Below are 24,370 nucleotides of genomic sequence, written 5' to 3' on the forward strand. Positions count from 1 at the left end.
GACAGCAATTTAGATACAAGTTGAGGCTTGCAAAAATCATAAACATCCTACCAGTTGTCATCTTAAAAGCATTCATTTTCTAAATCTCTCACCTGGATGATGCAGCTTTGAAAGGAATTTCTGGCTACTGGTTCTAGAAACACGGTGTGGAAGGCACAAATCCAACAGCTCCAAGGCAATGAGATGAACACTCTCCTTCTTAGAAAGTTGACTTATACATTTGAAACAAAAGTGAACTAAAGTCTATTCTAAATCCTTGAAAATTAATGCTCGTCCAGTATTGCATGTTGATATTCAGGCTTGATATTATTATGAAACTTGGGTTCAACAGACAAGAACTTAGAAAATACTCCTCAGACAACACTTAAGGGTTTCACAAATATTTATTTCTTTATCCTCTAAGTTGAACTAAATAGAAATTATACATAATGGTACAAATTATGCAGTGTACATTGGCAGATTCATGTGACAGTCAGAGACCCATTGTCAATGGTCTTTGCAGCTTGCCACCATGTGGTAATAAGTCTCATAGCTTATCATCAGTGAGCAGAAACAATATGGCACATGCTGTTATGGATGTGGGCAAGCAAATAAAAGGAAGTCATTTAGACAAAAATACCCCAGTACAGTCCTCCAGCTTATAACTAAGCCATTTAAACACAAACAGAACACACTCAGTTTATAATGAAAGCCAAAAGATAATGCTATCTTCCCAAGAAAAATAAACATACCAGCTTAAATAACATACTACAATCAAAAGTTTTCATTGGAAATCAATTATTTATATCTGATTCAAATGCAACAGTTGTTGGCCTGAAAAATGAGCACTGTTTTTGAAGAAGTAATTCAAAGTGATTCTCTGCGGTAAGAAAAAGAACATCAACTCCTTTCTGTCATTATGACTGCGGCAATTTTTCCTGGGATCTCAAATACCTATTCAAGGCTAGGTAATATTTGTAATATTTTAATGTATTTGTCAAGCTGAAGACAATGCATTTTAAGGACAACAGCTGCTGTGTTTGATTCATGCTTACACAAGCACCCAAAATGATTTACTGTATTTTACAAATTTTACAAATGTTCATAATCACTATGAGGATTTATAAAACCCTATACCCTATAGTAAATATTAAATACTCGATAAAAATCTCCTAAGTATTTAACTAACTTTAGGAAGGAAAAAAGACTCTAATATATATATACACATACATATGTATATAGAATTGCCACTTACTTAGCAGGCAAAGGCTTTCTGTTCCCTTTTTTTTCTAGAGCTCGTATTAGTGTTTACTTCTATTTTTAATCTCTGTTTCTCCGAGTTGATAAATTTGCACTGAAATATTCAGTAATAAACACAAAAGAAAACATTAACAATATAAAAGGCTAGATGTGTAAGAGACCTCACAAATCATAAAGTAAATTCCATTCAAGTTATAGTCCTTCTAGCTAACAAATCTCCATCTTTAGCTTAACAGGTGACACAGGACTGAAAACTGAGGTGCACATGATTTTATGCCAAAGCTCATTCTATTCACAGGTCCTCTCCCTTCCCGGAGAACATCACAGAGGACATCTGAAGAAGTAGGAGACTGACTAATGTGGAGATGTCCCTTAGGATTCTCACCTGTGTGTTCCCAGAGGGCATGATGTCTGGGGAAAATGTGCTGGGGCCAGGGTAGGTGACTAAGTATGTGTCCTTCCTGAGTTCAAGAAAAGGGGTATAAAGAGGACCAATTCACCTGTGATTTTCCAAGTTTGCACATTTCTCAAAGGAGATTCTACATTTGATTTCTAATGCCAAACAGAACAAAAGGCGGAATATGTTTTGTGGTATGTTTCAGATTCTCAAGAAGGACATGACAGCATAGGTTGTTGATTTGTCTTTTGAAAAGGCAGTATCTTAAAAGTGTGTGTATGTGCGTGTGTGTGAGAGAGAGAGACAGGATACCTGCATGGGGGAGAATACAGGAGGGAAAAAAGGGTGGGAGAGAGACAGAAAGTAAGAAGATGGAAAAATAAGTATATATTAAATTTAGTCCTCTCCCTGAATTGTGAACTTGTGTCCTCAAAATTTTATCAGACTATCAGTTAGCATTTTTAAAAGGTTTTTTGGCCTTATTAAAATAATCATCTCATTTTAGTTGAAACAGCTTGTAGAATCATTTAATTCTTAAGATTTATATAACAGAAAAGTTATTTTCCTCAGTTTTATTTCTTAAGCTACAAAGTATTTTAGCTTACAGTTAACATCACTGCTCTCCTTAACTGCTTTTGGGTGTGTTATTGAGATGGAAGTGATAGTCACATATACTGTACCTCCCTTACTCTAAAAAAAAAAAAATTGAATACAGGAGAAAATCCTACTTTCCCTTCTCTTGTGTTAATAGAACAATATTTTCAATGGTGCTTTGAGTCCTGCAGACACAAACTTTGCTAAGGACCCTCTGATCTGGGGTTATGGTTCTCTATCTCCACACTCGGTAGGCCTTTATTGAAACACATACAGCTTTCTGTTAATACTGAAATGGACATTAATGACCTCCAGTGGATTTTTAGGTAAATAACAACTGTGCACTTCAGAGAATGTTAATTTCTAATATATTTGTTTCCTTTAGGACTTTTGGAGCTTGGCAACTTATTTAATGAACTTTCCAAACTTTCTTAAATTTAATAATTCTTGAATGAAATTGCAAACCATCACATTATCAACTATAGCCTATAAGCTAATTTTGAAAACTGAGAATAATGTCATTCAAACTTAAATTTAAATAAATATTCATAATTATTTATGTGTAATTCACTTGCATTTAGTTTTAGTTAAATGAAAACTCTCAGAATTTCATACTTTAGAAAATTAACAGCTAAATAAAATAAGATAAAAAAACTTCAGGAAATAGTCATTTTCAAATATAAAAACCTCTGATAATATTTATAAGAAACAAGTAAAGATGCTCTAAACATCTTGGTAGTTAATTGAACCTCATGAAACAACTTTCCTATTTAATATAAAATTAAAAGGAAATATTGATATCTGAGTGCAGAATATTTTACTTTTTAAAAAATAAAACATGTTTCTGGAATAGCTTTTAGATTTCTGGGAAGATTACTTTTTTAAATAATCTTTACAATTTAAGTTTTAATAGGGCTTCAGTGCTTTAATACCTTCATTTTTGGTTTGTGAGATAATAAATTATTCATAAATACCTTATAAGAATCACATTTTTACTTGTTAATTTTTTTTTTTCTGAAAATGACCTAGATGTGTTTATTGAAAGACTGGTTCTAAATTTTTACTGGACAATCCATAGAATTAAAAAAAGATGTGAGAATATACCTTTTCTACCACAAGAGGGCAGCAAAAATGTTTTCTGTCACTCCATCTGTCTTGACATTCTTTGCTGTCTTTGAGATGTGAACGTTAACTTTCTTCTTTCTGCCCTGGAGTGAAATTCAAAGAATGTGTTTTCATTCTGAAACAGAACTATTGTGAGTGTGGTTTATTATTGAACGTTTTAGGAAGGACACAAGCCTCAAAGTGACCACAATTTTTTTTTTTTAGTGACCACAATTTTTCTTTCATAGTTTACAATAATTACAACAGACCTGCTTCATAAAGTTCATGGCTTAGACAACACTACTACATTAATTCTTAAAAGAGTACAGATGGTTCACTTGAGAATGTTAAAGTATGTGATAATCTATATATTTTACACTGTGATGGAAAGGCAAAATTCAAAAGATTAAAACATTTATTTATTTTTGCCATGATTATGGAAAATATCTAATTTTTCAGCAATATTGCATTAATTTCAAGAGTAAAATAATAATTGCCATGGAAGAGCAGCCAACTACTCAAAGCTACAATTATGGTTATCTTTTGATAAACAGAATGTGAAATCATTGAGCAATCCATGGTTTTAAAAAAAATTAGTTAATTTTATGTGAGGTTAACCAGTCAAATGAGTATATAGAACAATTTATGATATCACCTCTATAGTCCTTTCTATATTACAGAAAACTCTTTTTAAGTAATACAAAGAAAGTATATGGTTTCTCTCTTTTTTTTTAGTTTCTAAATATAAATTTTTCAGAAGCCAGTAGAAGGTTTCACCCCATCAGGAGTCCAGCGCGTGCCTCGGCAGGCGATAGTGCTCAGTTTTGGGACGGAGCTTCTTTTCCTGTGGGTTGGCATACTTCCACTTGGAAGGGGACATTTTAAGCTTTTTTCTCTTCTTATCTGTGCACCATACCTTTTCACAGTATTCTTCCACTCTCTGGAAGTTGCTATAACCAATCAGCTGCAAGAATTCCTTGTACCATGGTTTTGTCCCACGTGGGATGATGCTCCGAGCAGGACAAGGCATCTTATGAAGCCTATCCTCTTCAAAGTCTTTGCTAAACATCTCCTCCACTCTCTCCTCTTCCACTACTTCCAGGGTGATTTTACGGATTGTATGAACAAAACTATGCTCTACTGTCTGGCAAAAATAGGTCCCAGCATCCATTCTGCGTACTCTTAGGAAGAGTAAACCGAGGTCCATCTTAACCACTCTATCATCTGTCTTCACCTGTACAAGAACAAGAAAATCAAAGGCACTGAAGTATTATCCAGGAAATAGAATACCAGCTTACACCTTTCCACTACCTAGAAATTTTTTTTTTCATTTTTGCAATCATATGATGAAATCCTATAAGTCATATATACATAGTTATATATTATACATATATTATATAATGAATATATTAACTATATAATAGATTATATGCACACTGGGTCACTTCAATCATGTCTGACATCTTTGAGACCCTATAGAATGTTGCTCACCAGACTCCTCTGTTCATGGGATTCTCCAAGCAAGAATACTGGAGTGGGTTATCATACTCCTCCAGAGGATCTTCCTGACCCAGGGATCAAACCTGCCTCTCTTTTGTCTCTTGCATTGGCAGGTGGGTTCTGTACCAGTAGCACCATCTGGGAAGCCCATAATATACTATATAAATGTATATACCTTATGTTAATATTTTATTTACATATTAATATTTTAATACATACATGTTTATTTTATATTATATTTATATCATTATGTTATATATAATATAAATATATAGGAGAAAGAGGCTAAATAATTACATTAGGTGTGTGTGCATGTGTGAACATGTGTATCTGGGCACACATGTGTTTGTCCTAAACTTATTTATATTGAGATCACTTCATATCACAGACTTAGAGGTAATTTTACACCAATATTGTTAAGAGGAAACTGAGAGGGCTTTTTCCCTAATGATTTCCATTACCCATTAGAAAAAACATCCAGTTCAGTATAGCAGTCAAGCTTTGAGTGTAATGAAGAACTGTCAAATATAATTTTTTAATGGCAAAATAAATGCAATTTCTCACATTATTAGCTCAGAGGTTCTTATGTGTCCCAGATCACACTGATCAGTCTATGAGGCCCTGTGTTGGGAGAGCTGTGATATCCACACTCTCTCTCCTTATCAGAAAGAATCCATCCATTCATTAATTCAGTGAGCACTTCCTACAATTCTACCAGACTGTCCATTTAACAGACTAAAAAATAAACAACAAAAGTCCAGACTCTGCTCTGAAGAACCTCACAGGTCTAGTAAATATTAAGTCTGCATATACCTTCAGTACTCCACTATTTTCTTTTCATGTTTGTGACATAATAAATTACAGACATTATTTCTATCAGTAAATAATTATAATTCAGGATAAGAAGAGCACAGTAAGGCCGCCTTTGACTGTGTGGATCACAATAAACTGTGGAAAATTCTGAAAGAGATGGGAATACCAGACCACCTGATCTGCCTTTTGAGAAATCTATATGCAGGTCAGGAAGCAACAGTTAGAACTGGACATGGAACAGACTGGTTCCAAATAGGAAAAGGAGTACGTCAAGGCTGTATATTGTCACTGTGCTTATTTAACTTATATGCAGAGTACATCATGAGAAATGCTGGACTGGAAGAAGCACAAGCTGGAATCAAGATTGCCGGGAGAAATATGAATAACCTCAGATATGCAGATGACACCACCCTTGTGGCAGAAAGTGAAGAGGAACTCAAAAGCCTTTTGATGAAAGTGAAAGTGGAGAGAGAAAAGTTGGCTTAAAGCTCAACATTCAGAAAACAAAGATCATGGCATCTGGTCCCATCACTTCATGGGAAATAGATGGGGAAACAGTGGAAACAGTGTCAGACTTTATTTTTCTGGGCTCCAAAATCACTGCAGATGGTGACCGCAGCCATGAAATTAAAAGACATTTACTCCTTGGAAGGAAAGTTATGACCAACCTAGATAGCATATTCAAAAGCAGAGACATTACTTTGCCAACAAAGGTTCGTCTAGTCAAGGCTATGGTTTTTCCCGTGGTCATGTATGGATGTGAGAGTTGGACTGTGAAGGAGGCTGAGCGCCGAAGAATTGATGCTTTTGAACTGTGGTGTTGGAGAAGACTCTTGAGAGTCCCTTGGACTGCAAGGAGATCCAACCAGTCCATTGTGAAGGAGATCAGCCCTGGGATTTCTTTGGAAGGAATGATGCTAAAGCTGAAACTCCAGTATTTGGCCACCACATGCGAAGAGTTGACTCATTGGAAAAGACTCTGATGCTGGGAGGGATTGGGGGCAGGAGGAGAAGGCGACGACAGAGGATGAGATGGCTGGATGGCATCACTGACTCGATGGACGTGAGTCTGGGTGAACTCCGAGAGTTGGTGATGGACAGGGAGGCCTGGTGTGCTGTGATTCATGGGGTCACAAAGAGTCGGACACGACTGAGCGACTGAACTGAACTGAACTGAGCTGTACTAGTGAGTGAATGATTTGACTTTAGACAAAGCTAGATTCAAACACTGGCACCACTGTCTACTAACTGTGTGGTCTAGGGGCACTGATGTGTATTTTCTGTGTTCATTTTCTCTGTAAAGGAAGTAATAGTTATAATGTAACTTGAAGGATTGCTGTGGAGTTTAAATAACACTGGTGAGAATACTGTGTACAGAGCTATGAATACTTACCTTTACCTTTCCTATATACAGACATACTTTATTGTGGGTTTCACTCCAGATGACCACAATTAAAAAGCATATCACAATAAATGAGTCACAAATTTTTGGTTTCCCAGTGCATATACAATTTATGTTTCTACTATACTATTGTCTATTAAGTGTGCAATAGTGTTATGTCTAAAAAATAATGGATATACCGTAATTAAAAACACTGTTAAAAAAGTCAACTGTCATCTGAATCTTCAAAGAACTATTAATCTTTTTGCAATAGCAACATCAAATATCACTGATTACAGATCATAATGTTAGGTACTTAGAATAGGAAAAAGGAGTCCAGAATGGCAGTGGCTAAAAGACAAGGAAGGGAAAAGCCCACGAAAATAGAACAAAGGAAAGTCAAAGAACAGGAGTGAGGACCTCAGGTAGAAGACACAGCACTCCTGGCTAGCCCAATTTACATAGGGCAGGCCCAGGGGGAGGAGAAAAAACATAAAAAGAGGAGCCAAAGGGCTGGGGGGTCTCTCTCTCACTCTCTCATGCTCTCTCTCTCTCCTCTTTGCGTCTATTGGGTTGGCATGCCCGCATGCCTTGAGGATGTATTTTCCTTTATTTTCTAAATAAAACTGAGCTGTAACACTGATCTGTCTGAGAGCTGTGACACGGTTTGTCCGAGGGCTTTAACACTGGTCCATCACTTCAAATTTTTGTTGTGACAAGACAGAACCAAGGAAATTACACACTGTCCCAACAATAACAGATACAATAGCAATGAAAAGTTGGAAATATGGTGAGAATTATCAAAAGGTGACACAAAGTGAGCAAAGGCTGTTGAAAAATGGTGCCAACAGACTTGTTCCACACGGGACCGCCACAGACCCTCAAATTGTAAACAATACTATCTACATAATAGTAACAAAGCAAAGTCCAATAAAATGGACGCCTGTCCTTTCCTTTAGCTAAAAACAGACTAGCCTGTGTTTTCACATGGCCTAAGATCCTATTACAATGGGAGAAAGGTGATTTGCAATACACTGGCTGACTTACCTTTTGAGAATAGACAAAAAAAAAACCACATTAACCTTTGCCAATATAAGAGGGGCATACAAAGCGCCCCCTACCACTTTGGCAGGAAAGGCCATTACCACAAGCACAGTTTTTGTCCCAGTGTTAGATCAGGGCAAGACCTGCCAGGCTCAGCTCTCTCGAGGCTTAATCAGTTCAGGCACAGCTAAGTTCAGTGGTACTCCTCATGTGTGATTACTCCTGTGTGGCCATTTATATAATCTGTGAATAATGTAACAAATGGTATTAGTTGTATAATAAGAGACTATAGGGCTTCCCTGGTGGTTCAGTGGTGAAGAACATGCCTGCCAATGCAGGAGACACAGGCTCAATCCCTGGGTCAGGAAGATCCTCTGGAGAAGGAAACGGCAATCCATTCCAGTATTCTTGCCTGGGAGAATCCCATGGACAGAGGAACCTGGCGGGCTACAGTTCATGGGCTTGCAAAGAGTCACACATGATTTAGCAAGTAAGCAACAACAAAAGAGATTGCAAGCCAAATAGGGATGTTAATGATAAATTACAAGGCTCCCAGCCATTATTCTTTTCAGCCATGTAAGATCAATTATTCAGCAGCTTCATAGAGACACAGGTGATAAAAGGGGCTCCTGGAATCCTTCACAGGGGCTTCCTTGACATGTCAGGACCATGTCTTGGTGGACAGAACATGATAGCCATTAACTCAGGAAGTTCTCCAGTGATGAGCCAGGAAGAGCCCTCAAACCAAACCATTTTCACTATATAGAAACTTTTTGTTATCCTTGAGAATGTTATCTTTTTCATCTGCCACAGAAAATAACTCAAAGGACTCTGTGCCACTCTGCTCATCTTCCCCAGTCCTCTTGGCAGTCTTCTTTACCACTATCTTTTTCCACAAATTCATGACCTATGGAAGCTAGATGTGACCGCACCATGCCTCTGACAATAAAAACTGTCTCTGAAACACACCCTCCACTGCTTTTAAATTAGTGGCTTCCTTGGACACAGACGGTAAAGCGTCCGTCTACAATGTGGGAAACCCGGGTTCAGTCCCTGGGTTGGGAAGATCCTCTGGAGAAGGAAATGGCAATCCACTCCAGTACTATTGCCTGGAAAATCCTATGGACGGAGAAGCCTGGTAGGCTACAGTCCATGGGGTCGCAAAGAGTCAGACACAACTGAGTGACTTCATTTTTCACTATGAACACAGATAGACTTGACTCCTTAAATGTCTTTTGTTCTGTGTAGTACATGCCATTATACTGGTTCTCTCCTTGGTCTTTCTGTTGATTTTTCTTTCCCTCAGAGGCATAAGCCTCTGTCCTTCCTTTATCTCACATTTTATTTGCATCCGTTGATAATTCTTCTATTTTCTCATTTTGATCAACTTCCCTAAGATGGTACATCTTACACATGAATAGTCCATTATTTTGTATTTCTTATTAATTATAAAATACTGACCAGGACTAAGTATATGACAATTCACTAACTATATTTCAGTGACTTTCCACTCAAATTGCACTCCCCTCCCATTTATTAAATTCTCTCTTTCTGACCATATCATCATTATTTTTGAACCTACCCTTAACTGCTGGTCATTGTATTTCACCATCATTTTTCTATCCATATATCAAATACAGCAAGGTCTCACCAAAATTTCTTCAGGGCTGACCAGCATAAACATCCCTTCCATTTCACTATTTTTGCTACATGTTAGACTCTCCTATTTCATGACTGTTTTTTATTTTTTATTTTTTTGACCTTATCTCATGGCAGTCAAGGAGAAGGCAATGGCACCCCACTCTAGTACTCTTGCCTGGAAAATCCCATGGGTGGAGGAGCCTGGTGGGCTGCAGTCCATGGGGTCGCTAAGAGTCGGACACGACTGAACGACTTCACTTTCATGCATTGGAGAAGGAAATGGCAACCCACTCCAGTGCTCTTTCCTGGAGAATCCCGGGGACGGGGGAGCCTGGTGGGCTGCCGTCTATGGGGTCACACAGAGTCGGACACGACTGAAGCGACTTAGCAGCAGCATGGCAGTCACCCCCCCAAATCCTTCTTTCTGTTCCCGCTTTCATGCCCAACTTGATTCTGTTTCAGGTCCTGAAAGGACTCCCATACAACTGGCTCCTTCTTATCCCAAAGAATGAACTAAATGTCACCTCTTCAGAGCTCTTTAACACCCCAAAGTAAAAGTATCCTTTCTCCCTTAATATCATCATTTCACCTATTACCATTTATACATCTGAGCCTGCAACATTACCTGCAAATGCATAATAGTCCCGTAATGAGTTTTCTTTTGACTGGTATCTTTCCCCTTTATTTGAACATATGGGTGGGTACTGGTTTAGTTACTAAGTTGTATCCGAATCTTGAGACCCCATGGACTATAGCCCACCAGGCTCCTCTGTCCATGAGTACCATTTAACTCTTCAAAGTCCATTCCCTTTTGTAACATTCCTGACTTAGAACTTATTCAGACTTATTGTGTGTCTGACAGCTCATATGGTAAAGAATCTGCCTGCAATGAAGGAGACCTGGCTTCAATCCTTGGTCGGGAAGATCCCCTGGAGAAGGGAATGGCAACCCACTTCAGTATTCTCGCCTGGAGAATTCCATGGACAGAGAAGTCTGGTGGGCTACTATAGTCCATGGGGCCACGAAGAGTTGGAAACAACTGAGCAGCTAAACACATTGTCTGAGCAGGTAAGAATTGCTCAGTTAACTAGATGTTACCTTTCTAATTCTCTATAGCAAAACAGCTTCATGTGGTATTTCTCACTAGGGTTGGTAGAAGAGGTACATTTCGGGAGATGAGTGAATTTTCTAGAAGGATTTCTCAATGTATTTATTTTTATGATAATCAATATAAATTAATAAACTATATGGGATCATGTGGAAGATCAACCTCCTGGTGAATGTTTTTGTTTATCATTGATTCTGAGCCATTTTCAGTGCTTGAACAGTTTCCAGCTGCTAAGAACAAAGCTGGATTTAATATGTTAATGCTACATTCCAGCCAAATGAAAACCAAACAACACCCCTATGTACTAATGCACATAAAAATTTTGAAGTCACTTGAGAAAAGTGTGGGGGGTACTGAGTCATCGTAAGGCACAAGGTGTTATGGATAGATGTTTTACACACGCACATATGTGGCAGCCTGTATCCCATAATATGTTCATGGAGATAGCTTATTTCAGTGGAAAAAAAATCATTACATCAACTAAACATTTAAATGATGCCTGCGTTTGTTTATATTTAATTTGTAAATTTATCTTCAGTCTATATTTGAATGAAAGCTATGAGCTTAAAGAATGCATTTCCTATTTCAGTCTTTTGAATATTTAATAAACATTATAAGTCATGGTAGCAGCCCAAGAAAATGTTGTACTGTTAAGGGCAGGTGGTGGTGGGGGGCAACCTATACAATACTAGAAACGAATCTTCCATGCCTCACAACTCCTGCTGCTCTTGGCTTCTGTACTGCCTCTTTACTTCCCACTCCTAGGTCTTATTCTGGTCGTAGTATTTCTTTCTTTCCATTATTTGAACTCCTTTCTGTTGTTTACCCATCCATTAAAAAACTTTCTCTCTAGGCTTAAGTTTTCCCTTCTTAAATGAATACTCTCTTCACAGCCCATGTAGAGCTGTCTCTTTGTAACTCAATAACATTCACATTTGTAGCATACAAGCTAGTATTTTTATTCTTCTTCAAATTATTTTTCCATACAATTTTTATCTCTTAACCATATTTTATTTTTTTAATTTATTTTTCTTTTAAATTATTATTATTTTTTTTTTTTTTACAATATTGTATTGGATTTGCCATACATCAACATGCATCCGCCATGGGTGTACATGTGTTCCCCATCCTGAACCCCATATTTAACCATATTTTAAATTTCAAAAGGGCAAAGGCCTATATCTTAATCATTCCAAACATTTCTGAGTGCTCAGAACATGTGAAAAATGAGAACATACTAATTAGTTCATAGTGTACAAACGTGCAAGGCAATAGGGGTTACCAGTAAAGATAAATCCAAAAGTTATTCCCCTTTTTAGGTAAGTTTAATAAGGATTTGGATAGAGAGGAAGCAAGCATGATTTCAGGAACAGTTAGCAACTAATGAAGAAAGCTATGCTCCACAGATACAACAGGAAAAACAGTTCCAGGACACAGTTCTTTTTCCTGAAAAGAATCTGCATATAAACATTATCACAAATATGATCCTTTGTCCCCTCCCCACCACACTTCTTATGAGAATGAATAATACGTGAGAAAACATGAAAGTCATCTAGTTTAGTTTCTGGCATATAGCAAGCCGTTTATGAAAGTGTTTTAAAATAAAACAGCAAAAATATAAATAAATACAAATATTTCATTACTGAATAAGAAGTATTTTCATGGTTTTTTTTTTCCAATTCTGATATAAAAATCAAATGTTTCTTTCATAATCAGAAGCCCAAGTTTGAGAAACAGTTCATTATGTATCCATAAAGTCCAGACTGGTTCAAAAATATAGAAGCACAACAATTACAATGGGAAAATCCCACACCATTTATTTGCATGTTATAGATGGTGCCTGTCTCACAACTGTGGTCTCCACTCCTGGTTAAGTGAATCATAAATTCAGGAATAAAAGATGTTTGAACTCTTGAGTCTGGACAACCGTACACTATGTAGGTTAAATTGCTCTGAAAGTTAAATATATCTTCCATGGCCTACAAATACCTAAAAATAAAAAAAGATGGCTTAGAAATTTGTATTTGAAGTCTTTCCACGACTTAATCTTTTCACTTTTGTTAACATGGGTACCTTCAACAATCATATCTTGATTACAGAATTGTTTTCATTCAGCTGCGCTGTCTGCAGACCAGATTTTCTTGGTTAAGAAGATGGTACATAATACATCATTTTATCAAATATTCTTATAGAAAATCTATAAAAACACAAAATTTCTTACTAAAAATGGTTTTAATATTGTTAGCTATAAAGATTGATTCAATATGTTTCATAATGTGGAATAAAAGAAGTAATTGAACAAAGAACCCTGCACATCTGGTAGCTGGTCAGGAAGAAGCAGTGCTTTCCATGTGTATCAACCATATGGTTCCATACTTTTTATAGGAAATGGATAGACAAGGGCCTTGAAATGGCTTAGTTCAGAATATATTTAACAATGAAATCAGTTTTAGTCGAGTGATAAAGACCAACAGTTTATATATTTATTTGTTTATCTGGCCTGCCTTCAATACAAAAAAACATTTGTTTGACTTACAGAAAATATATGATATGCAATAATATAAACAAAAAATTTTCCTTTTATTAAAAACACTTTCCAGTGTGAACTTGCTATATGATAGAAATGATTCCCCAATAGAGATAGAATGAATTACCTAGTAACTCATTTGGAGAAACCTATTACACTGTACAAAGAACAAAAGTTGTACTTATATTTTAGATTAATTAAAGACCCAAATGGAGAAACCTTGCATCTAATACAAGAAGATGCTGAGAAGAAAGTTATTATAAATAAGAATGCCATTCTGTGAAAAAATGTTGTATTCAAGATATCAGCTATATCAAAGAAGCTTGAATATTTATATTCAATAAAGAAATAGTGTAAACAGAAGATGCAAAGAACTCTTGAAAGTCAACAAAGGGAAGTAAAAAGTGGAATGGAAAAAGTCTATGAATAAGTAATTCATAAAAAGAGAAACTCAAGTATTTCATAAGTAGGCAATGCCAAAGTTCAACATTACTAGTAATTTTAGAAATGCAAATTTAAATAAAATACTACATTGTACCCAGAAGAAAGGCAAAAATTAGGAAATACCAAATATAGGTGAGGATATGGGCAAATGGGAACCCACATGAACTGTTTTGAGAGTGCAGATGGTGCGTTAATCCTGGAAAGCACGCTGACAATAGTTACCGAAATGAAGGATGTTGACAGATAATAATTTAAAAATTTGCACTCAGATTTATAAGGAGTTACCTGGAGAGATGACCATTAAAGATGTGGTCCTGGGAATTACTGACACTTGGTCTACTTGTAGGGGAATGCATCAATTAGGAGCAATGAATGCACGCTGTGGCATGAGCAGTTGTCAGAAACAATGAAACAGAGATGTACATAGAACAGTAATGAACCACACATAGTGCTGAGTTTAAAAAGCAGAAGCAGAATAAGAGCTATAACAGAATCTATTTATTTTCACAGCTCCTGTATACTAAAAATGTTATATACCAGTTCAATATACAAACGCAACATTGGGCTTATTCCAGTCCTTGCAGTGGATGCATATGGAGAAGCAAGGAGGAAAGTGGAGAAAAAGTCAAACAAGAGACGAGATTTGTGTGGACTGATGATGACAAAAATAAGTGCCCTATGAAAATCAAAAAAAACAAGAACCCAAAACCAAAACAAACAAAAACTCCAGTTTTTTTGTAATGATTATCCTGGTCTGTCTATAAGATCCGTTCATGCTCTAGAATACTGTAATCATACACTTTTACAAATACTGCTTGAAAATAAATGGCAGTTTAAGAGTAATGTTTTTACTATATTTTAATATAGTAAAATATAAAAATATTTTTAAATATTTTTTAAATATTTCAAGTAAAAAATATTTGAAAAATTTTATAGATAATAATAGCAGGATGATCAGGGTAAAGGGAATAAGAGGACAGGGGATGAAAGCAAAGATAATGTCTGAACACAAAAATGCACAGCATAAGACACTCAACAGCTACTTTAATTGGAGTATCAATTCAAAACTAAATTTCCTAGTGATCAAAGGAAAGAGGAAAGTATGATAAATTCAGAGACAAAAATGTCTCTAAAATATACTATTAAAATTACTTTCTGCATTGCCATGCTACTTTGTTTAATCAGATGTCCAGAATCAGACTGGTCTCAGTAGGATAAAACAGATCCGGATCTGATTTCATAGATCTAAAAGATATGTTTAATTTTCAAAGATGTTTAGCATCATCTTGGAAAATTAACAGAAGAGAGTTACTCTAGATCTATTCTTAAGATTACAAAGTTGCTTTATATTTTCCTACCGTACAAAAGAAAGTGTGTCTTAGCCATTGCAAAGGAAAAAATAAAATTAATAAGCCCTACTGCTAATTACTCCAGAACTAAAATATGGGGCACGTGATGTTATAAAAACATGCTTGTCAAGGCTAAAAAACATAAGTTTTGAATATTTACCTGTAAAGAGTTGTTAGTTTAGAAAAGATGAACACATTTTTTAATAGACTGAAGTATAAACATAAAAACTGCTAAACAGATGTTTCAAATGAGGCAAAGAGTTCATGCATTTTAATGTCATGACAACTAGAAAAAGGAAGAAATAATATTCACGTGGAACAAATCCGATGCATTCAAAACATAAATAAAGACAGAAAATGTAAACTTATGGCTGTCATTGATGCCTGTCATGCATTAGCTAGCACTGGTGAAAGTCAAGAAAATGAGTCCTCTAGCAAACAAGATAGCCAAATGAAGATAGGATTTTACTTCAACTCTCCTAGTTTTGATGACATAATGCAATTGCAACATTTAAAAGACGTAATTTGTGTATTTTTCTTTCTTTTGTTTTCTCAAAAGAAGCTATCTCCATAAGGTATGGCTCATCAATAAAAATATGCTTCCATGGAGACAGTACAAATTTAGTATAGATGCAATGAATTCTAAGTTACCTGGAAAGAACTACTGATTGGTAAATTAATCATGCCTCAGATTTCTCACCAAAATTTAAAATGACTTTGAGGAATTTATCCTACTCAGTAGGTGGTCTGAAGACAAAGTTGAGAAGTGACAATTTCTGGTACAGAAAAAAAAAAAAAGAATCGAGAGTGAAGTCAAATTGATGTTTTTGAATTTTGATGTCAATTTACATCCTCTCTTGAATTTTCTATTAAAAATATGTACATTTGAGCATTATTTAGGCAGTCTACACAGTGCATACAACGGATATTTTATTTTCAAGAAACACAAACACACAAAAATGGTTTCTCTTAAGTAGAGAAACTCCAATGGAAAGATCAAAAAGGATTAAGGAGAAAATAAGCCTTCCATGCCCGAGAAGGCAATGGCACCCCACTCCAGTACTCTTGCCTGGCAAATCCCATGGACGGAGGAGCCTGGTGGGCTGCAGTCCATGGGGTCTCAAAGAGTCGGATATGACTGAGCGACTTCACTTTCACTTTTCACTTTGATGCATTGGAGAAGGAAATGACAACCCATTCCAGTGTTCTTGCCTGGAGAATCCCAGGGATGGGGGAGCCTGGTGGGCTGCCATTTATGGGGTCGCACAGAGTTGGACACAACTGAAGCAGCAGCAGCAAGCCTTCCGTGCTCACCAATGGATAAATTATGATGGTGGTCTTATGGACCAGCAGTTTACTGGCCTGTGCTATACCTCATTGGCATGGATGTGAAGAATATTTTATGTATCTTGGGATTGCTCCAAATTTCCTCACTGAGGATTTATGACCTGCTTCCTATAACTCCATCTTGTTTACAGTGTCTTTGGGAAGCACACTGGTTTTGTCAGTAAAGAATAAAATCCAAAAGAACACATTCCAAGAAAATATTCATTTTGTTTGGCTTTGCTGAAACTCATTCCAATAAAATTATAGCGCTCAGTACAAAATGAGGGCTTGGTTTTTCATGAAAATATATTTTTGTCCAAAATACAGAGATACTTAATGAGGCTTTACTTGTATACATTTTCCTTTGACCTCTTTAATCAGAGGTCAACAAATTTTCTATAAAGAGCTATAAAGTAAAGATTGTGGTGTTTATATGTCAGGCAGTCTCTGTTATAAGTACTCAACCTTGTAGCTAGAGCATGAAAACAGTCATAGACTTTAGGTAAACAAATCAACATGGCAGTTTTCAAATAAAATTTTATTTATAAAAGAGGCTGAGATTTGGCCCCCAGGTCATACCTTGCCAACTTCTGCTTTAAATCATTGGCAAAGTTTAAAAGACTATTCTATTTTCAGGTTAGAAATAACATATTCCAAACTTATAACATTCAAAATAAGGATCATAATAATGTGAGCAGTTATACTAATCTTCTGAATATCTTAAAGAAACTATGGCTTACTTTGTCATGGTAGGTGAAAATTACACAGTGGACTAATAAATATTTAAATCTAAGCAAATCATTGCATACTTAAATTTTTCCTCAATTATTAGTTTTAAAATGCAATGCTCATGTATTTTAGAGAAAGAGAAATACATGGTGAAAAAATTCAATTGTACAACCACATGTCTTAGCAAGTATGGATGCTTTCCTTTGGGATGTTACTAAGAATCAAATTTTTTAAATCATTTTGGAAGTTTGTAAATACAAATACATGGAATTACAGAAACTGAGAGTTCATAAACTTGGGTACATCATTTCAGGGTGATTTAGTGGTGTTTTCTAACAGTTTTTTTTTTTTTTTTTTTTGCAATCACACAAACACACTTTATACCTTCTTCCTATAAGGAAGATTTGTGATATGTTCCAAATTAAAACTATATGAAGAAATATATATATGAGTACCTAATTCAAATAACTATAGATGGACTATCGAACAGCTAAACTTGGATTTTGTGAATGAAATTATCCACACATATAAAATATTTTCTTTTCTCCCCAGTTCAGAGAATGGGGATTTTTCCATTTCCTTCTTAGAATCCATCCTGTCACTTTCGTTTGTAATGATATTCTCTCTCCTATATTCTTCATCTTGCTTTATCACTTAGCTATACATTTTCTTCTCTATGGATATTTCCCTTCAACCTCTAAACATGACCAACCCAAAAAAGGCAAAAGTTCTTTCAACTATCATCTCCTATTGCTGATCTCTCCAATTTCTCAACCAAACCTTTAGGTAGAGAACACTATATTAGCTGTTTCTAATCCCACACAGCCCCATGCTTAAACCATTTAGCCCCATCACTTAACCTGTTGCTAGATGGCTCCTAGTTTAACCATTCCAATGAACATTCTCACTAGAGCCTGGGTGCTTATTTTTCTGAATTTTTCCAAGGATGCTGTTTGTCACTTCATCCTTATCCAAGTTCTTTTCTCTGAGTTCTATTACACCACATTCCCAACTCTACTGTCTATAGCTCCTCAAGCTATATCACTCCAGTGGTACTTACCATCTGTGTCTTTTCCATCAGTTACTTAATCTCATCTCTGTAATGCACAGAATAACACTAACTGCCACAGAAAAATGTTATAAGTTTTAAATAAACTACAACACATAAAGTACTTAATAGAACAGGGTACATAAGCACTAACTGAATGTTAGCTAAAACCATTACTTGTTTTTCTTAACAATTTTACTCTTCATCTTTTAGAATTTTTTCTTCTCCTAATTTTCCCTTACATGTGGGTTTCCCCCTTGCTTCTAGCCTTAGTTTACATGCTTCTCATTCACTCATTCTCCAAGGTAGGCTATGGCAGTCGGAGGGCCTACTAAAGGCCTAGAGCTGAAACCAGAAAGTCTGGCTCAAATTCAGACTGATTTCACAGGCAAGTAACTCAATCTCTCTGTGCTTCAGTTTCCTTAAATATAAAGTGGGGACAATAATATTAACTACTTCATAAGACTGTTGCAAGGATTAAAAGTACACCTATATGTAAAATTCTTAGGACAGTAGCTGGTACACAGTGAGCCATTTTAAAATGCTGATGCTTGCTATAGTATTCTTAGTTTTATTATCTCCATGAATTCATTGCCTCTTTGCTGAGGCCTCTCACTCATCTCCTGCCATTCCAAATTTTTTCTTTGGGCTTTATATTCCCAATCATGAATATACCAGGATAGCTCTGTCTGCATGCTTTACAGGGGCCCCCAATTCAATACAGCCAAAACTGAACTCTACCTTTCCTCCCTATAGTCTTGAAATCATGTCTTTGCACAATCAACCACAGAAACACTGAAAGCTGGAATAGGTGAATTATTTTTTCCCTCAAATATCAAATACACTCAATGTTATCTCATAAAAATTAGTATGTGTCTTCTTCCTTCTTACTACCAATGTTTAGTTTGGTCGAAAATCCTCCATCTGCCTACTGAAACACCTTCTTAAATGTTCTTCTTGACACCCTCCTTATCCTCCAACCCAGTAAGCTAGTTTCTAGAGTAATGTATCTAAATAGTCTGTCTAAGGCATTCTCATTGGCTTATAGATAAAGTGAAATGGTCCCTTGATAGATCTACTCACTTTTGCATTCTCATGTCCGCCACAGATCTACATCAACTGTTTTGTGTCTCCTCTCCAGCACGTATGCTTATACCAGTCTCCCTGTTAGTTGGTTTCTACTTATGCATTAACATAGGGCTCAGATGTCACCTCTGCCTTGAATGTTTTCCTAACTGCCCCTCATGACACCTCCATTCCTGACCTATTAGTTGAGACACTTTTCTTTTCCTCTGAATTCACAAATAGGGGAAAAGATATTGTATTGTATAATATACTGTAACAAATACAATTTAATTATCTGTTCATACTGTTATATTCACTATAAGACTATAGGTTTCAAAAAGGCTAAAACTATGATTTGTTCATCAGCTAGTAAAGTAGGCTCTGAGTGAGTATTTGTTGAACCAGAACACTAAATTTAGACACATACACAGGGAGGAGAATAGAAGGTTAAAAAGTATTCCATGTGAGATGTTAAATAGCCTTTCTGGTTTTCAATGACAGCAAAGAGCGTATGTGAAGCGTTTGCTATCATGTGTATGAGGAGGCCACTTGCCCACCCTTTGGCACTGCAGCTTAAGGGCACGTGGACACTTGTGTCACTGAACATAAAGATGCCTGTTCCTACCTCAATGATAGCCTGCTTTGACCTTCACCCTACCCCCACATACTATAGTCTTAATACAATAACCAAAGTCATCTGTTTAAAATCAAATTTTGATCATATCACAGCTCTGTTGAAAACTACCTCATGGCTTTCTTTTGAAGTCAGAGCAAAAACCAAAGCCCTTTACCAGGATCTACAAATCCCTCATGAGCTGGCCCTTCATCTCACTTTTTGACTCAGCTTATTAGTTTCCTTACTGCTGTTTCCCCTCCAGCCAAGCTGCCCTCTGCTCTTAGGTTCTCTGGATACATCAGTGGCCCTCCCGATAAAGCAGGGCCTTTGCACGTGCTTTCCCAGTGTCAAGAAAACTGTTATCCAACCTTGTCATATGGCCTACAACCTCACCTCTTTAAAGTCATTTCCAAGTGTCACCTTGTTGGTGAACTTCTTACCATGGCCTTCTCAACCTTCCCTTCAAGTACCCTCTCTTGTATTTTTCTCCTTACCATCATCTGACAGATTAAATAGTGTTCTTATTTAGTTATATAATTATTATTACTATCTTTCTCTGTGCTCCAGAGTATAAATTCCATGAAAGAAGGACATAATAGGTGCTCATTAAATAAATTTCAAATAAATGAATAGAACATTATTTTAGTTAAAAACAAGGAAATGAGTTAGACAGTTCTGAGTTTTATATCTACACAGGCTCAAATGATACAGCACACTTATTTTTATAGAGTCTTTCTTCTACCCACTGGTATACAGTAAAATCCTGAAAAGGCAGTTTGACACTGGAAATGCACTGATGTATGCATTGTATCTCAGACAGTAAAGAATCTGCTTGCAATGCAGGAGACACGCGTTCGATCCATGGGTTAGGAAGATTCCCTGGAGAAGGGAATGATGACTTACTCCAGTTTTCTTTCTTGGAGAATTCCATGGACAGAGGAGCCTGGCAGGCTACAGTCCACAAAGTCACAATAAAAGAGGTGCATTTATAGGGTGTCCCTGGTATTTCACATAATAAAGAATCTGCCTGCAATGCCAGAGACGAAGGTCAATCCCTGGGTCAGGAAGACCCCCTGGAGAAGGGAATGGCAAGCCATTCCAGTATTCGTGCCTGGAGAATTCCATGGACAGACCACAGGGTCACAAAGAGTCAGACACTACTAAGGGAGTAACACTTTCACTTTCACGAACTGTATAATAATGATTTCTGGTATCAGTGGGAACTGTTTAAATTATTGGTAGGTTCTCAGACTTCTAAACATGGGAATAGTACCTCTGCCACGAAAGCTACAGTGACATACTCTACTATACATTGTTGGAAAAAAATACGAATTTTTTCCCATTTGCTCCATGTTTATCCCAGAGCATGTGAAACTGCATTTAGAATTCTGATTTCAGAAGGTTGTGTAATTTAGTAGAAAAAACTAACAGACCTGGATATGAATCTACTTCACTGGCTGAGAGTAACTAGGAAAGTGATTAAACATTCTGTATCTCAATGGCAGCTGTGAGATATGGGAATAATAAGGCAAGGTGCCGACCCCAGTTCCTAGGTGTAGTAGATAAACATGAAAAAAAGCCTCATCTCTCAAATCCCTTCTATGAAGTTTTCTCCCCCAAAATGTAATTATAATGGACACACACACCATAATTAACCAGGTCATCAAGCCAAGGGAAAATGCTCCCTTATGAAGGACTTACAAATTAGGCTTCCCATAAACATTTCTGGAATTATAAAATGTGTAGTTTACATTTCATATATGTTATTTAAGGAAGCAGGAAACTATAAAGTACATATTTGAAAGAAATGAAGTAATCCAATTTGTAAACTAGATAACTAAACTGCTAGATTTTTTCTAGGCATCTGGTTATTATGGAGCATTTCTACAGATTCATTTGATAAAAAATGTTATCCACCCGAATATGTGGTTTCTGGACCACTTAAGAGGGTTGAGAGTGGACTTATAAGCGGATTCCAGACTCAAAAATTTCATTTCAATAGAAGGACATGACAATCAAAAATTTTACAAAGGCTATGGTCTGACTGTGGCTTGCATTATCAAGGATGAGCCTTATTGGCCACTGTCAAGGATACTCTAAAAAGTATTCCCACATGAGATAAGAAGTGGACCTGGTGACCTTAAACATCCTTTACAATGGTCAAGATTTAATGATAAACTTACCTTATTTGTTTCATAGAAACTACAATAAATGAAAAAATGTTCAAACTCTAAACTCTAAAACAACTATAAACGGACTCTAAAAAACTGAAAGAATACACACACAGAGTCAGTTTGCTCTGGGTACACAACACGCACTTAGCTTTTGATGAAGTTAGCAACTGTGTGTTTTGTTTCAGATTAGGAATAAATCAATATATATCACTGTATCTATAGGAACCAAGCACTATCCGATTATAATACAACTTATAATGCATCGTGAAAGGAAAAGTGTTAGTTACGTAATCATATCTGACTCTTTGCAACCCCGTGAACTGGAGCCCACCAGGCTCCTCTGTCCATGGGATTCTACAGGCAAGAATAGTGGAGTAGGTAGCCATTCCCTTCTCCAGGGGATATTCCTCACCCAGGGATTAAACTTAAGTTCTCCCACATTGCAGGCAGATTCTTTACTGTCTGAGCCACCAGGGAAGCCCATAATGCATAGAGTAAACTCAAAATTTCAAATATCAGTAAATATATCAGGGAAATTTGAATTTAGTTGAAAATAGGGACCAAAATTTTGGGGAAAGAAGTACATTATATTAACAGTCTGAGAAAGAAACTTAAAATTGAACACTGCTGGATACAGCATGTCAAAATGACTTGGTAAAGATTTCCAAATGAGGTGGGTTACAGTGAGTTCAAAATCAGAAACAGAACATACTGAGTGAAGAAGACTACTGATGAAAGAATCACTTCCCTGTTTTCTGAAGTCATTCAACTGGGGGGACGATAGACTATTCCCAGGCCCTCTCCTGCCAAGTGAGTTATGACAAAACTCAAAAGCCGGTTTTATCACAGATGTAGGGAATGGAAAACACCTTAGCACTACATTAATAATTTATTCCATTGCAATATGCTGTATCACTTTTGGACACGTGTTTATTCTTACGATGTCATGAAAAATTTAGGAGAATTCTCCTCCCCTGATTGCCTTTCTATGTTATTTCTAAGTAGCCTATATTAAGTTGAAGCTCCTTCTTCTCTAATAGCTAGCCCAGGAACCTGGGATTTACACATTTAGTCATCTCCCAGAATGTACTGTCTGATTCTAAACAAAAAACATGTTTTTAAGTTTCACAACAGGCTAGGGGGGAAAGAGGCAAAAAATGTCTTTGTGCTCTACACATAGAATCAGCCGTTTACACTTCCAATGACAAATGTTTGGTTTTCATTATCAAATGAGGTGGAGACTTCCCGGATTCACTATCTGATGAATACTTATCAGCTGTCCTCTGTGTCCTAAGGCAGGTCTCTAAAATTTCTTAACCCAATTTAACTTGTAACCTCTTTACTAAGGACCATTTCTTCAATATTCACCAAGATCTATCTCCCTTTAATATAACCAGTTTTTATTCTATTTTCTGCTTTTAAATACCATCTTTTTTTTGTTGTTAAAATTGAGTTCAAAGCTCACATCAACATCAACAATATTTATCTGTCTTCTCCAGGATTTATCTGCTTCACACCCTAGCTAGACCTTTTCCTACATACAGCCAGCAACCTAGACCTACATTCATCTGTCCAGTGACTGCCTCCAGACTGTTTCTGTATACGTGTTTTAAATACTACCTATTCTTCCATTACAGACAGCTGAGAAAAGAAGAAAAATGAAAGGCAAAGGAGAAAAAGAAAGATATATCCATCTGAATGCAGAGTTCCAAAGAACAGCAGAGAGATAAGAAAGCCTTCCTAAGTTATCAATGCAAAGAAATACAGGAAAACAATAGAATGGGAAAGACTAGAAATCTATTCAAGAAAATTAGAGATTCCAAGGGAACATTTCATGCAAAGATGTGCACAATAAAGGACAGAAATAGTATGGACCTAACAGAAGATATTAAGAAAAGGTGGCAAGAATACACAGAAGAACTACACAAAAAAGATCTTAATGACCCAGATAACCACGAGGGTGAGATCAGTCACCTAGAGCCAGATATTCCGGAGTGTGAAGTCAAGTGGGTCTTAGGAAGCATTACCATGAAAGAAGCTCGTGTAGGTGATGGAATTCTGAAACAGCTGAGCTATTTCTGAAATAGCTAAGCTATTTCAAACCCTAAAAGATGATGCTGTGAAAGTGCTTCACTCAATATGCCAGCAAATTTGGAAAACTCAGCAGTGACCAAAGGATTGGAAAAGGTCAGTTTTCATTCCAATCCCAAAGAAAGGCAATACCAAAAAATGTTCAAACTACTCACAATTGCAATCATCTCACATTCTAGC

The 24,370-nt window shown here is 36.4% G+C and overlaps 1 protein-coding gene across 1 annotated transcript in view; it reads right to left on the reverse strand.

Moving 5' to 3' along the window:
• Positions 1–364: 364 nt before the first annotated feature.
• The window catches only part of SEMA3E (semaphorin 3E), a 275,070-nt gene continuing 251,064 nt past the window's right edge, over positions 365–24,370 (reverse strand). Inside the window, exon 17 of the mRNA XM_070369709.1 lies at positions 365–4,568. Within this exon, the coding sequence (XP_070225810.1) occupies positions 4,116–4,568 (453 nt within the window). The 3' untranslated portion in view covers positions 365–4,115. The remainder of the gene's footprint in view (positions 4,569–24,370) is intronic.

Source organism: Bos mutus, chromosome 4, assembly GCF_027580195.1.
Source record: "Bos mutus isolate GX-2022 chromosome 4, NWIPB_WYAK_1.1, whole genome shotgun sequence".
In the NCBI taxonomy this organism is placed as follows: Eukaryota; Metazoa; Chordata; class Mammalia; order Artiodactyla; family Bovidae; genus Bos; species Bos mutus.